At 36.2% G+C, this 15727-nt stretch overlaps 1 protein-coding gene across 3 annotated transcripts in view; it reads left to right on the forward strand.

Annotated features, from left to right (window-relative positions):
- PIBF1 (progesterone immunomodulatory binding factor 1) overlaps nucleotides 1-15727 on the forward strand; it is a 233690-nt gene that overhangs the window by 123785 nt on the left and 94178 nt on the right. For all 3 annotated transcript variants that reach the window (XM_002691887.6, XM_059892258.1, XM_059892259.1), the window contains exons 11-12: nucleotides 5176-5341; nucleotides 10999-11149. In XM_002691887.6, the coding sequence (XP_002691933.2) occupies nucleotides 5176-5341; nucleotides 10999-11149 (317 nt within the window). The remainder of the gene's footprint in view (nucleotides 1-5175; nucleotides 5342-10998; nucleotides 11150-15727) is intronic.

The following is a 15727-nucleotide window of genomic DNA, read 5'->3' on the forward strand; positions in this document are numbered from 1 at the left end:
GCTGAAGCTCCAATACTTTGCTCACCTGATATGAAGAGTCAACTCATCGAAAAAGACCCTGATGCTGGGAAAGATTGAGGGCGGGAGGAGAAGGGGGCGTCAGAGGACAAGATGGTTGGATGGCATCAGTGACTCAGTGGGCATGAGTTTGCACAGACTCTGGGAGATAGTGAAGCACAGCAAGCTTGGCATGCTGCAGTCCACAGGGTGACAAAGAGTCAGACAATACTTAGTGATTGAACACCAACAACAAATAATACTAGTTAATACAAGATTAGATACAGATATATAAATATAGATATACAGATAGATACTATTGAGAGCAAGAAAACCTTTAGGGATAACTGAAAAATCAGTGGCTTAGTATCTTTAACCTAAGATAATTAGCTTTTTCTCAGTTCATAGAAGCAGAAAATCCAAATCAACAGGTTTGTGTGTGTGTGTTTTTCCTGAATTCTTAATTAATTAGCAGAATGATTCAGAAGGTTTGGTTAACTGTCAGTGACTCATCCAGAGCATTTTCAGCATGTGGTTCAGGGCTGGTAATACAAGTAGAACAGGTCTAGAAGCACAACCAAAATTTTCTCTAAACAGAATGAAAATGAGTTTTATCCCCATAGCAGGCACAGAAAGTAAAGGTACAGATTAGTTATCAGCTCAACCAAAATGAATACTTCAAAGGAAACTGAATGTCAACTCAGTGAAGCCTGTTGAAAGAGTAAGAAGGAGGGGCCTGAAACACCAGAGTAAAATGAGATTGATGTCCTACCCGTGTAAACAAAATTGATTCTCAGTTATCAGAGATGACAGCTTCTGTCCCTGTCTAATCCAGTTTCCCACAGTGTAATCCCTATCTGAAGTTTCAGGCCCATCTCTGTTTCTGAGCACTTTTCTTTTTTGGTTTTATTTTTGTTTTTTCACACGTAGGAAGTTCATCAGCAGTCTGTGCTCCATTTGCTTGTGCAGTTTAGAATTAATTTCTCCTCCCCACACAGAGGATTTAGTGGTTCAACCATGACTTCCTGCTCCCATATATTCTTAAAACCCCACCAGTATTTTCTCTGTATTGACCCAGAGTTCCTCTCAAAACTTGATCTAACTGATGCCCAGCTACTAAAAATCCCTCCCTGAACACTTGCCTGTAACTGGAAATCCTATGACTTTGCTTAGCTTCTTTTACCAGTCTTCCTTGTATGTGCCTTGCCTCAGCTGCTTCACTACCTTACTTCTAAATTGGACCAGCTCTCAGGATTTCCTAATGGAAGGACCACCCATCGGTCCTGGTAACTACAGGAACCTTACCACTGGATATGTGAGATCTTAGTTCCCTGACCGAACCGATGCCCCCGCATTGGAAGCACGAAGTCTTAACCACTGACTGCCAGAGAAGTCCCACATCCACTTTTAATATTTGGGAAGCCATGAACATTATGTGGATAAAAATTCAAAGATCAGCTGCTGTTACTCATTGGAGTAAAAACTAGATTACTAATTATAGCAGTCTTTGACTTTCTTGGGCCTCCCTGGTGGCTCAGACGGTAAAGAATCTGCCTGCCATGTGGAAGACTGGGTTTGATCCCTGGATCAGGAAAATCCCCTGGAGAAGGGAATGTCTACCCACTCTAGTATTCTTGCCTGGAGAATTCCATGGACAGAGAGCAGAGTTGGACACGACCGAGTGACTAACATTTTCACTTTTGACCTTCTTACCCATGATAACCTTGTTGATAGAGATGGGAGTAAACATACATTGCTTGGCTTAATACATGAGAGTATAATGAGCAAACTTTCACCATAGTATATATGTAAAGACTGCTGATGTAAATACTGTTATGCAGATCTGTTGTTATTTAGTGTTTTATCTAGTGCTTTTGTTCAAATGAGCTCTCCTGTTTCTCAGAACAGAATTCTATGTTGATGTCTCTCCTGCAGTTATTTCTCAGCATTGCAGAATATGCAGTGCTGCTTGAAGTTTATTCACTGTAGCTGAGAGAATTTCTTATGGGTTAACTCTGTTGTTCCCTGTCTAATTGCTCATTTTCACCTTTTCACAGGTGAAATTCTCCTTGTTTGTCCAGCTTAAAGTCTGTTGCAATGACTATTCCTTAAGAGCAAACAGTTCATTCTAGGTCTTTATAGTACTATTTTTAAAGTAGTGTGATTTATGAGTAAGTCTTACGCAAACTAAAAACCTAGCTAATGTAAAGACTAATCTAGTCAAACCAGGGACCTGGGGTGACTGTAGCTGGAGATGCTGATAAACTTTGTAAGAAATGTGACCTCTTAAGGTTACTATGCTGAATTAGAATGTCGAACATAAACTTGCGAACATATGAATAATATTGCCTTCATTCAAATAAAAGTTTCACATTAAGAGGAGAAGATGAGAAAACTGAGTCAACAGCGTAAAATGTGACAGGTTATATTAGCAAAACAAGTAGGAGGAAGTTAGCTGAATTGTCAGCCTGTACCCTGGTCGCCATCTCTTCCTCACACTGTAACTGCCTTTGCGGCGCTGATGTTTCTAAAGGGTTTTCACAGTTCAACTTAAGTTAAAATAATAACTATTATTACAAAGGCATAATGATTTGTATGAGCCAGATTTTCCTTTACTGTGTAAACGACATGAGAATAGATGAGTCCTTTAGAATTAGCATTTGGTTCATGTGTCATTTTATTAAACTTAACATCCTCAAATTTTTACTTAACTGTGTAGTAAAATGGGAAGATTAATAGTGCTAAAAGAAACTTTGAAATGCCACATAATGAATAAGAAGAGCAGGTGTAATCTAAAAGCTAAGTCTTTCATTTCCTGTTTGAAGTTGGCCTCAGAATTACTCACAATGTCCTGGATCGTAAAAAGGCAAACTTTGCATTTTAATTTTTTCAGAACAAACTCTTTTAAAGATAAATATCACATTCCAAATGACTTCGTATTTATTTCAATAATAAGGTCTAGTGTGCCCCATAGTTTAGCATACAAATAGGTATGGATTTCATATGTTTTATACATTTATGTTTTATAAGACAACTTACCCCAGGGAATTCAGGGCATTTTCATGTCAGTAAATTGTTTAATTAATATTTTTGACTAAAGTAATTGTTTTACTGCTTCACATCCATGATGATGGCTATAATCCAAGAGACAGTGGTAAGTTTTGATTAGAATATGGAGGATTTACCACCCTCGTAATTGCTGGTGAGAATGTGCAACCACACTGAAAAGCAGTTTGGCAGCTCTTCAAAAAGCTTAAAACCTGAGTGACCATATGACCTAGCTGTTCTTTTATATATATATAATTAATGCCTGGACTTCCCAAAAAGTTAAACACACAAGCTGACATTCACCTTAAAGCCTTGATGTGTATTAAGTGATGTGTACCAATAGGCCTGAATGGAGCTTCCACCACTCTGAATGTGACATACTTGTAAATAAAGAAAGATTCGAGAGTACCAAGAGTGAAGTAGCCTGTAGCAAGAATCTAATGCTGTCTTCTCTCATTATATATATTTTTTTTTTTTTAGTATTTTCAGAAGATGTTTCTTTAGAATCAGCTTGTCAATTTCTACAAAAAACCATTTTCTGGGATTTTGATTTTGATTTAGAGATTCTGGTTACAAGTACCTTTCATATATGTGATAAGGTACTTCTCTCATTATATTTTAAATGTTGTTGTCACAAGAGTGAAGCGACCTCCTTTAAAACACGTTTGAAAGTTTAACTGACTTCAGAAATATCAGCTAAGGTTCTTATGTAGCAGTGGAAAGATCATTACTGTGAAGTCAAACATAGCTGGACTTGAGACCCCCTCTGAAATCTACCAGGAAGTTCTTCCTCTTGAAGAAATGAATTAATCTCTGAATCTCTGGTTTCTCATCTGCAAAATACCTAATAGAGTTGTGGGATTAAATGAGATGCCATGGATGAAACAGACTATACTCTGTTTCTCTGGCCTGCGTGTACTCTTGTTTCTACTTCTAGAGCACTTCCACCTTGGACTTCTTCCTGCTGTGTACTCAAACACACATCTACACAAACTGAGTTAATTCTTCTTCCTGTATGTACACATCAAACCTAGGGTTTACCTTATTGAAGCACTTATCTTGTTCTATTGAATTTTCATATTTTGCATCTCTTCCCCAGAAAACGAAGTTCTTTTTTTTTTTTTTTTTTGGCACACCATGCAGCTTGTGGGAACCCAGTTCCCCAGCCAGGGTCTCAGTTCCTGGACCAGGGACTGAAGACCAGCCCTGGCAATGAAAATGCCAAATCCTAACCACTAGACCATGAGGGAACTCCCCCAAAATAAGTTCTTTAAAGGGGGAAAAAAAATTGTCTTCCACTGTATACATATTTGCCTGGCATGGTGACTAGCTCAATAAATATTTGAAAAAATCGAATTTTAGGAACATCTAGCATTATACCGGGTTCATAATAACTCCCTGAAAAAGCATACTATGTCTTTGTTTTGCTTTCTGTTAGAACATAGTCAACTTGAAGCATTTTCAGATCTATAATATGCAGTGATTTATATCTTAAATGGAAATGTTTTTATTACTAGTTATACCTATGGAATGAAGAGAATGTTTCTTATCTGTGTTGTAATAGACTGCTTATTGTTATATATTTACCTTTGTAATTTGTACATTATGTTTTCTTATACAAATCAAATCTATATTTACTAGCTTAAAATTTATTTTATATATGTCTCAGGAATTGCAAGTTAATGCATATATTTCATGCCATTCTTCTCCATTTAATATTATTTAGACTTAGAATGAAATAGCAAGGTTGGAAACAATGCTATAGATTTAAGAAAGCCTATGAAATATATGGAAATTAAGTCATTTTAAGTAATAACTGAACCTTGTTCTTACCATTTTTATTTTAAATGCTTATCTTGCAAAATAATAATAATAGGTAATAACTATTTTGGAATGGGAAGAATGAAAATAAAGGGAGCAGTAGAGGAAGTTTAATCAACATGTTTTGTTTCCCCAGACTTAGCATATTTCCATACACACGACCATCTAAATTATTTACAAAAGCTTTGCTGAATAAATAAAAGTTATTAACTGAATAATAATATAGGGATATTGAACAGGCAGAAGTACTGCTTATGTTTCTATAAATTGAGATTTCTTTATTGTTTCATAATTGTTTTCTTTCTTCAGGTACAGAGAACTACAACTTAGTGCAGAAAGCAAAGTAACAGAATATCTCCATCAAAGTAAAATAAAATCTTTTGAAAGTGAGCGTGCTCAACTTCTACAAGAGGAGACTGCAAGAAATCTCACACAGTGTCAGTTGGAATGTGAAAAATACCAGAAAAAATTAGAGGTACATATACAAGCTTTTGTTTTAAAATTAGCATAGAATGTAAGCTCTGTAAGCATAAGGTCTATATTATATTCAGCTTTTTAAAAAAATGATTTTCTTTTTCATTTAATTTTGTTTGTGCTTGGTCTCTGTTGCTGCACACTGGCTTTCTTCTAGTTGGGGCGAACTGAGGCCATTGTGGCACGTTGGGCTCAGTAGTCCTGGCGCACAGTTGCCCCACGGCATGTGCAATCTTCCTGGACCACGGATTGAACCCGTGTCCCCTCCATTGGCAGGCAGACTGTTAATCACTGGACCACCAGGGAAGTCCATATTTCATATTGAGCTTTATAAATAATATTTGTGTTATGTATGAGAAGGAGCCGTGTCTTTAATTTTTAAAGATCTCTTATCAAGAGAATGTATCTTCCTCTTAGATAAAAAGGTGGAAAGAAGTAATGGACAGCCTCTAAGAAAAGAAATGCAAATTGCCATAGGTCTGTTTGTTGTTTTTAGTGTTGGCAGAAGTCCCCTTAAATGGGAAATCTCATTCAAGTAGAAAATGGACCATCCCTTCTAGAGAATGATATGGTTATTTGTGTTAAAGTCCTTAAAAAATTGATCAAGTAATTTTAGTTAAAGGAACAATGAGGTGCTTGTTGAGAACAAGTAAGGTTTTATGTTTTTTGTGTGTATCACAGCATTATTTATTATCATAAAAACTGGAAGTGTCTTAAATGTCCAACAATAGATAATTAAACAGTTTTTGATTAATATGTTAAAATTATAAATTTTGCTGTATTCATACATTGTATGATTATGTGCAATCATGTTCTTCAATATTTTAGAATCAAGAAAATTCTTCTTTAAAATGCTGAATGAAAGACGCAATAATATCATTAGGGTGATTAATTAATGATGTAAGTATTCATTACAATAAACTTCCAGAGACTACATTTTAGAAAAGTACTCTGATAAGTAAAATTAAGATTAACAAAACAAAAGGAACTTCCCTGGTCATCCAGTGGTTAAGAATCCACCTCAGAGTTCAAGGGGGACGTGTGTTAGATCCCTGGTTGGAGAACTAAGATACCACATACCACGGAGCAGCTAAGCCCACACACCACAGCTATCTAGTCCTTGCGCGCTGGAACCCATGCACCACAAGTAGAGAGTCCGTGCACCACAGTGAAAGATCTGCGTGGTGCAGCAAAGATCCCATGTGCCCCACCTGAGACCCAGGGCAACCAAAATAAATAAATATTTGTTTAAAAAAACAAAAATAACAAAGTAAAGAGTCTTACAGAAAATAAAGCCTTAGGGAAAAACATAAAGACAATGTGAATTAAATAGCACATATTTAAAGAAACACGAGTAAAAATTGTAGATGATACCAACTTCTAAATAAACCAGTGTTCTGCATTTAAAACTTTTTCAGGTACCTTCTTTGGGAAATTGCTGCAGTCACAATCTGCTACAGGCGACTCTCCCACACATTTTAGATTAGATTAGCTCTGCTTTGGTATTCGTCATCTGCAAATTTTTTATGGTTTAAGTTTTGTAATTCCTAGCAATTTCTTTTTCTTTCCACATCAGATGGCTGTGCTTACGGATGTGTTTGGGGGGAGTGAGGGGTTATATTTAGGAAAGTAGAAAGCCACTTGCCCTCTCTGTGTACTGAAACAAACATTTCATTAACCAGTACTTTAAAACACGCAGTGCTGGTGTTTTAACCATTCTATTTTATTGTTTTTAGCTGGTTTTAGTCAAAACTGATTTCATAACCTCCTAAAGGTTTCAACTTGCAATATGAAAGCCAATTTTCCATAGAGCTACCCACTTAGTCTGTGGATGCAGGTGACTAGTAATTATTGAGCTCTCTTGTATAAAGGCCTTACATGGAGAAACACCTTTGTGAAAAATACTATGATTGTAAAAACTTGGGTTGATAAAACTGAGGCGTTAGGGGAATTTCTTTACAGTTTCTCCTCTGTTAAACTAGGATCTTTGAGAGGACAGGGACTATTTACTTACTATTGTCATCAGTGCCTAACATAGCACCTCACTCATAGTGGATGCTCAATAAATATTTAATGAGTGAATGAACGGTTTGATGATGTGCTATGCTTAGTCAATCAGTCGTTTCTGACTCCTTGCGACCGCATGGGCCGTAGCCCACCAGGGTCCTCTGTCAATGGGGATTCTCCAGGCAAGAATACTAGAGTGGATTGCCATGCCCTCAGGGGATCTTCCCAACCTAGGGATCGAACCCAGGTCTTCCACGTTGCAGATGGATTCTTTACCATCTGAGTCACCAGGAAAGCCCAAGAATACTAGAGTGAGTAGCCTATATCTTCTCTGGGGGTCTTCCCGACCCAGGAATTGAACTGCATCTCCTGCATTGTAGGCAGATTCTGTACCAGTTGAGCTACCAGGCAAGCCCCATTTATAATGAATTTAACAGCAACCCACTCCAGTACTCTTGCCTGGAAAATCCCATGGATGGAGGAGCCTGGTAGGCTGCAGTCCATTGGGTCGCTAAGAGTCGGACACCACTGAGTGACTTCACTTTCACTTTTTACTTTCCTGCATTGGAGAAGGAAATGGCAACCCACTCCAGTGTTCTTGCCTGGAGAATCCCAGGGACGGGGGAGCCTGGTGGGCTGCCATCTATGGGGTCGCGCAGAGTCGGACACGACTGAAGTGACTTAGCAGTAGCAGCAGCAGCAGCAAAGAGAAATAATGTTGTGAAGGGTAAAGATTACTATAATTATGTACTTTTTGATGGCTTTTACCCAATATTCTCATTGATTTATGCCTTAGGGACAGTCTGTTTTATTTTTTTCCTTAATTATCAGTTTCCAAAAGCTTTCAAAAAACTGGCTTTAGAACTTTCTTGGTGGTTCAAGTGGTTAAGAATCCACCTGCCAGTGCAGAGAACACAAGTCCGCTCCCTGGTTCAGGAAGATCCCACATTCTGTGGGGTAGCTAAGCCCATTCCACAGCTACTGAGTCCACGTGCACCTAGAGCCTGTGCTCTGCAACAAAAGAAACCACCGCCATAAGAAGCCCACACACGACAACTAGGTGTAGCCCCCACTCACCACAACCAGAGAAAGCCCTCGTGTAGCAACAAGACCTAGCACAGCCGAAAGTAAATAAATGGCAAAATTTACTTTAAAAAACACTGACTTTATATTTTTGTCTCTTTTTAGAGCAATTATTGACCTATAATTTTGTGTTTTCATTCATTTTATGTATGTTATATATATAATTTTATATAACTGTGTATTATCATTCTGTTATTTAAAGGAAGGAAATATCCACTGTGCGAGTTTGATATTTAATAAGGATTCTTAAAAGCAGTTGACCTATTTTTTGCATTCATGATTAAACTCACATGTTCATAGATTGGTTTTTCCCTAAAGAATCTTTAATGTAATAGCCTTCCATAGGTCCAATAATCATGTTCTTCAGTGGCTTTCAGAAACTGTAATAAATTTATTCACATCAGCCACTCAGACAAATCCATGATAAAAGAGAATCCGCTACTGTGGTGTACCAGAGGTATTGAAAGGTACCCCAAGTCAAAAGTTTCTGGCCCTCTCTTCTTTCTGTCATGAATGAGAATTTTAAATTGTATCTCTCAATTTAATACTACCTTTCAGTCTCTTCTTAAAATAGTATTTTATGAAATATGTAGTCTCCAGCATTTTAGTTCTTTGTCTCTTCATATATCCATTTCTGCAGTTTTTCTTTCGTAGTTTTGTTGGGAAAGTGAGGTATAGATGAAAGGTTATCAGCCCTGCTGTGAGAACCACCATTTAACACTGTCCTTACTGAGCCTCTCTACTGACAAAGGCATTAATGTATCACCGGCAACCAGATTCTTAATGAATTACATCCCAACTTAGTGAACTCTCTAAAATCCCCAGATTGTTTCACTTTGCAGTGATTTTGTTATAATAAATTCTCTAGAAAGCATTTCCAACCAGCAAGAATTAATGCTACAACAGGAATTTTCTTTTTCTGATCCAATCAAGGACACTAGAAATCATCCTACAGATATAACTTTTGTGTTACTCTTTCTCCGTCTTCCAAAGGAATGTATTTAGAGGGTAGGGGATGATTATTAGTTTATTTGGAGTTGGGAGAGAGTTTTGATGGAGGAATGTATTTAGAAGGTAGGGGGTGATTATTAGTTTATTTGGAGTTGGGAGAGAGTTTTGATGGAAATAATTTAGGAAAATGAGATGAAATTAAATTAAATCAAAATTTCTGCTTGTTAAAAGCTGTAAATAGATCTTCCATATCTTCTTTCTCCCTATTGCAGGAAGCAGTCACATACATTTGTTAAGGTAAACTTTATGTCATTAGAGAAAATAACTTTTCTTCAAAATTGCTTAATAATAGAGAATTCAGGATAATTAAAGCAGTACATCTGGAGAAGGAAATGGCAACCCACTCCAGTGTTCTTGCCTGGAGAGTCTCAGGGACGGAAGAGCCTGGTGGGCTGCCGTCTATGGGGTCACACAGAGTCGGCCACGACTGAAGCGACTTAGCAGCAGCAGCAGCAAAGCAGTACATCTCATCTTTATGAGCCATTTAATACAGGGTACTCATAGTTGTATTTCCTGCAGTGGTAATAGCATTTTTCAGCACTTTTACTATATTCTAGTCACTCTGCTAAACACTGTGACTTTATCCTCTCATTTAATGCTTCCAACAACACACAGGTAGGCCTAGAAAGAATAATTACCTACGATCACAATGAGTAAGTGTCAAAGCCAGGATTGAAATCCAAATCTTTCTGGCTTCAAACCATATTCTTACCATAATATTCAACTGCTTCTCAGGAAATACTGCATTCCTTATGCTGTGTTAAGAAGTAAGTATAATACCACCCCATAATTTAGTCTGTACTAGTAAGTAAACTTTCTAGATAGTTGCAATTTAATGTAAGCATTAAAGCATTCCTTTGTCACTAGAAATGTCTCCTTCTTGGTGAATTCATTATTGTCACCCTAATGATTTCTTCAGTAAGTTACCATAGGAAAACATAGGCTTTTTTCTTCTACTTAAAATAACTCCAATTTCCCTGTCTTTTATATGTCTTTTTAATAAATTTTTTATCCTTTCTTTCTATACAAAGGCATTTTCTGGTACTGTTCCAAGTAGCACTTCACATTTACATTTTGATTTGCTGCTTTGAATTTATGATTGTTCAGCAAACCAAAAATCTTAACTAAAACCATGGTCTGGGTAAATGAAACAGTCTGTGGTAGAAAACTGAAGGACTCATTACGAGTATGTAATTTTTACACACAGCTTTGCAAGTCTTTCTCAAATATCTGTGATCACTAGATAAATAATCTCCACCTAGGTGAGGAGTATAGCATTATTGCATTTTTTGAATTCTAACAAGCAAATGCCAATGTTACTCCTACAACTATTGCTAAGTTTTACATTTTTTTCAATTTATATAAAAAGGTGCTTCATAATTTTCAGTTCAAAACAAATTATTTTCCATAGGAACGAATGTATTTTACCTCTTTGGTCATCTTCATTGAGCTTTCTCTTCATATCTAAATCATTAAAAAATATTTTTTGCTTCATGTTTTCATCTTAACTGCCAACCTATTTAATTCTGCCTTCGCCATTTTTTTTTCCACTCCTAGGTTTTAACTAAAGAATTTTATAGTCTCCAAGCCTCTTCTGAAAAACGCATTACTGAACTTCAAGCACAGAACTCTGACCATAGGGCAAGGCTAGACACTTATGAGAAACTGGAAAAAGAGCTTGACGAAATAATAATGCAAACTGCAGAAAGTAAGTCTCCCCCACACACACCCCCAACACACACACAGCCGTTTCTTCTGACAGCACAAGGAACCTGATACTGTTTCTAAAACTGCTTTGCTATATTTCTTTAAAATATTACTTGTGACTTTCTTTGAAAGAAGACTTTGTATTTTAAAATTCAGTTAACCTTAATTCTAGTAGTTTGAGAGCAAAAAATATATATTTGTCTAACTATGATAGATTTTATCTATCTTTTCATTTATTTATTTGTTTTACTATTTCATTTCACTCATCCAGCAATAAAGTGATTACATATGCCAGGATCTGGGGTGTAGAGTTCATGCAATAATTCTTGCTTATAGGTATTCCTAGTCTATTCTGCTGGGAGAGACAAACATGTCAACAGATAATTAAAGTGCTGTTAGCAAAAGAGAGGCAGATCTTGGTAAGTACAGAAGAGATCGTGAGTTAATTCCTTGTTGGAGGTGAGGAATCCCAAAGAGGGGAGATAACATTTGAATGAGTCTTGAAGGACAGATAGAAATTCATTGCACACCCTGTGTTACAGACTTTGACCTTTAATTTCTACTTCTTTATTCCCCTCTTATTTGCCATCTTCCTGTGTTGTCCTTGACTCCAAGAGAATATTTCAAGTTAACATTTCACCATTGCCTGAAATGTTTGCTACAGTACATTATTTCTATTCAAAAGTCAGAAACGATAGTGTCATTCTTATAAAAGTGGGTTTAATCTTCAGCTGAAGTTGAGATTGACTCTATCTGGGGTAACTTTTCTTATGAAGACTGTATTATGTTGGTAGCCCAATTTAAGAAAAACTTTTTTTCATTTCTGTCATTGCCTTTTTTTAATTTCCAAGGTCAGTGATAACTGCAGTAGTTTCCAAATTTATCCTGTTTCTTCATGGCATCTGAGTAACCTCTATAAAATATAGATTTGACTATACCATATACCTGCTTTAATGCCCCTATAAACATAAATCAGCCTAAGGTCAAATTCCTTAGCATGTCTTTTTATGATTAGACTCATTTATCTTTGTACTTTTTCATGCCTTGCTATTCTTATCATATCACTTTATTTTGAAAGTTCTATATTCTTTTTTATCTCTGTAACTTTGCAGATGTCCCTCTGTTTAAATAAATTAGTAATGAAAGAAAACTTCCTCAATCTGATAAGAGATACCTATAAAAAATATATAGCTAATATAACTAATGATGAAATATCAATTGCTTTCCCTTTAAGGGAGAGAACCAGGCAAGGATTTCTAGAAGGATTGCCTTCTAGAACCAGGCAAGAACTTTTCATAACTTCTATCAAACATATTTGAGCTCCTAGCCAGTGTACTAATGGAGGATAGGAAAAAATTTACGAAGATCAGAAAAGAAGAGAAAGACTATATTTTCAGATTACAAAGCGATCACTGACACTGATAAGTAAATTTAACAGGCTATGATAATTACATGAAAATATACTAGAAGCAAACAATTGGAAATCGAAATTTAAAAAGCAGTTTCCTTTACAATAGTATCAAAAAACACAAAATATATAGGAATAAATTTAACAGTACAAAATACAAATCATTGCTAGGAAAAATTAAAGAAGACTCTCTAAAATATCCAAAGATAAAATCATGAATTCTGTTAATTCAGTGTTGTTCCAATCACAGTTCCTTTTTTAACATTTTAGTATTCCATTTATGTGAAAATTCAAAGTCTACTTTTAATAATAGCATGACACACCTACCAGAATGCCTGAAATTAGCAAGACTGACTATTCTCAATGTTTGTGAGGAAGACTTTCTTATAAAACCAAACAACCTATCCAGTTATCCAGCAATTTCATTCTTAGTTACTTTCCCAAAGACAAAGAGCATATGCACACTGGAACAACCCAAATAATGTGAGCGGGTCGGGGGGAGGAACACAATTGGAAGACGTACACAGACTGACTTCAAAACTTAATATAAAGCTATTGTGTCAAGCTACTATACTACTGGCGTAAAGACAGATACAGCAATAAAATAAAATAGAGAACTAAGAAATAGACCCACACTTGTCTGATTATTAATAAAGACAGCAAACCATTCAACTGGAGAAAGGAAAGTTCCATACATGGTGCTAAAAAAATTGGACATATTTTTGAAAGTGAACCTCAACCTTATTTCATACCATACTATAATACTAACTTAAGATGAAACTTGCAAGTAATAAGTAAAACTATAAATCTTTAGTGGAAAACATGATTGTTTTTGCAACTTGATGCAGCTCAAAATTTCCTAGATAGGTTCTTGAAAGGAACTATAATAAAATAAAGCTTTACTAAGTTGATTTCATCAATATTAAAAACCTCTGCTCTTTTAGAAGACATTTTTTTAAAACGAACTAACTTGCAAAGTAGGAGAAATAATCATAGTCTTATATCTGACAAAGCAATGGTATCCATATTAAGAAAATGACTCGGAGAAAATATTCACAAAAGTCTTGACATAAGATTATCCAGATGGGCCTATCTCAAGGGTCCTTGTAAGAAAGTTATGTGATGATGAAAACAGAAGTTAGAGAGAGATTTGAAGATCCACAGAAAATGTTAAGAAAGTCATAAGAAAAAATATATTTACAGTACTTCACTGTAGGTTTACATCGTCTTCCCATACGGTGCTAGCAGTAAAGAACCTACCTGCCAATGCAGTGAGACATAAGAGACACGGGTTCGATCCCTGTGTTAGGAAGATCCCCTAGAGAAGGGAATGGTAACCTACTCCAGTATTCTTGCCTGAAGAATTCCGTGAACAGAGGAGCCTGGCAGGCTACAGTTGTGGGGGTTGCAAAGAGTTGGACACAACTGAAGCGACTTAGCATGCATGCACCTACATCAATATTGTTTTAAATGATACAAACCACTGTAGATGTTATATGTATTGCTAATACTAGATATCCGGGGCTTCCCTGGTGGCTCAGAGGTTAAAGCGTCTGCCTGGAATGAGGGAGACCCGGGTTCGATCCCTGGGTTGGGAAGATCCCCTGGAGAAGGAAATGGCAACCCACTCCAGTACTCTTGCCTGGAGAATCCCATGGAGGGAGGAGCCTGGTAGGCTGCAGTCCATGGGGTCGCAAAGAGTCGGACACAACTGAGCGACTTCACTTCACTTCACTTCAATACTAGATATCCAAAATGAAAAGATAGATGGACCTAGAGGTTATCATACTAAGTGAAGTAAGTCAGAAAAAGAAAGACAAATATCATAATAATGTCATTTATTTGTAGACTCTAAAGTATGGCACAAATGAACGTAGTTACAAAACAGAAATAAACTCACAAACATAGCAAACAAACCTGTGGTTACCAAAGGGGAAGAAGGCGGTAGGAGAAAACCAATTAGAGGAGTTTGGGATTAGGAAATACAAACTAGTATATGAAAAGTAGATAAACTAAATAGATAAACCTACTTTCTAGCACAGGCAACTGTATTTGTACCAATAAACCATAATGGAAAAGAATATAAAAAGGAATATATATATTCACTTTGCTATACATCACAAACACAACATTGTAAATCAACTATATGTCAGTAAAAAATTCATATTATTAAAAAAATGAAAAGATAATGTGAAGGAAAAAATTCACATTTATTTACAGGTATAAAAATTCATGCATGGATAAAAAAAGAAGCAGCAATATCGCTTTATCACAGCCCAGTGTAACTGATATGACTGTTTCAGGGTAGCCTAGCCTATACACTAAGGAATGAATCACTATAAAATTTTTGTGACATACAGCATTACAGTCATATTTACATTACAGTATTGAAAACATTGTTAAACCTTTTAAAAAGCTACTTACCTGTGATGATACACTAATATGCAGTTTCTTCAGTTATAAGAGAGAGACATACAGTACAGTAATATAATTGTTTGACAGCAAGGTTATAAAACAATAAGAAAACTAACACATTATTAATTTTGTTAAATATTACCTATGCCTATATAAGGATAGACTAGCATCTACATATACTTTATGTATTCATGACTTACCTTATTCTTAGCTTTTTTTGATATTTTAAGGCTACATGGTTCACCTGCAAGTTTTTTCAAATTGTTTCAAATCGCAAAAAAATTTTTCCAGTGTATTTATTGAAAAATATTCATGTATGAGTGTGACCCAAGCAGTTCAAACCCTTGTTGTTCAAGGGTCAACTGTATATATTTCTCAAAATGCAATGAATGGTAGGTAGACTTAAGATTTGTACCTTTCACCATATGTAAATTTTATTTTTAAAAAAGAACTGTAGATATTATTGAACTATAGTTGATAATTTACTCATTGAACTGTTTGGAGTGAAGGCTCAGTACTGCAGCTTCTTTTGAAATGCATCAACAAATAAGATTCACGAATGCACAGCATTGGTAGCTCAGATGGTTAAGAATCGGCCTGCAGTGCAGGAAACCTAGGTTTGATCCCTGGGTTGGGAAGATCCTCTGGAGAAGGGAATGGCAACCCACTCCAGTATCCTTGCCTGGAGAATCTCATGGACAGAGGAGCCTGGCAAGCTACAGTCCATGGGGTCACCAAGAGTCGAACACGACTGAG

This window comes from Bos taurus, chromosome 12 (genome assembly GCF_002263795.3).
Source record: "Bos taurus isolate L1 Dominette 01449 registration number 42190680 breed Hereford chromosome 12, ARS-UCD2.0, whole genome shotgun sequence".
NCBI classification, from domain to species: domain Eukaryota; kingdom Metazoa; phylum Chordata; class Mammalia; order Artiodactyla; family Bovidae; genus Bos; species Bos taurus.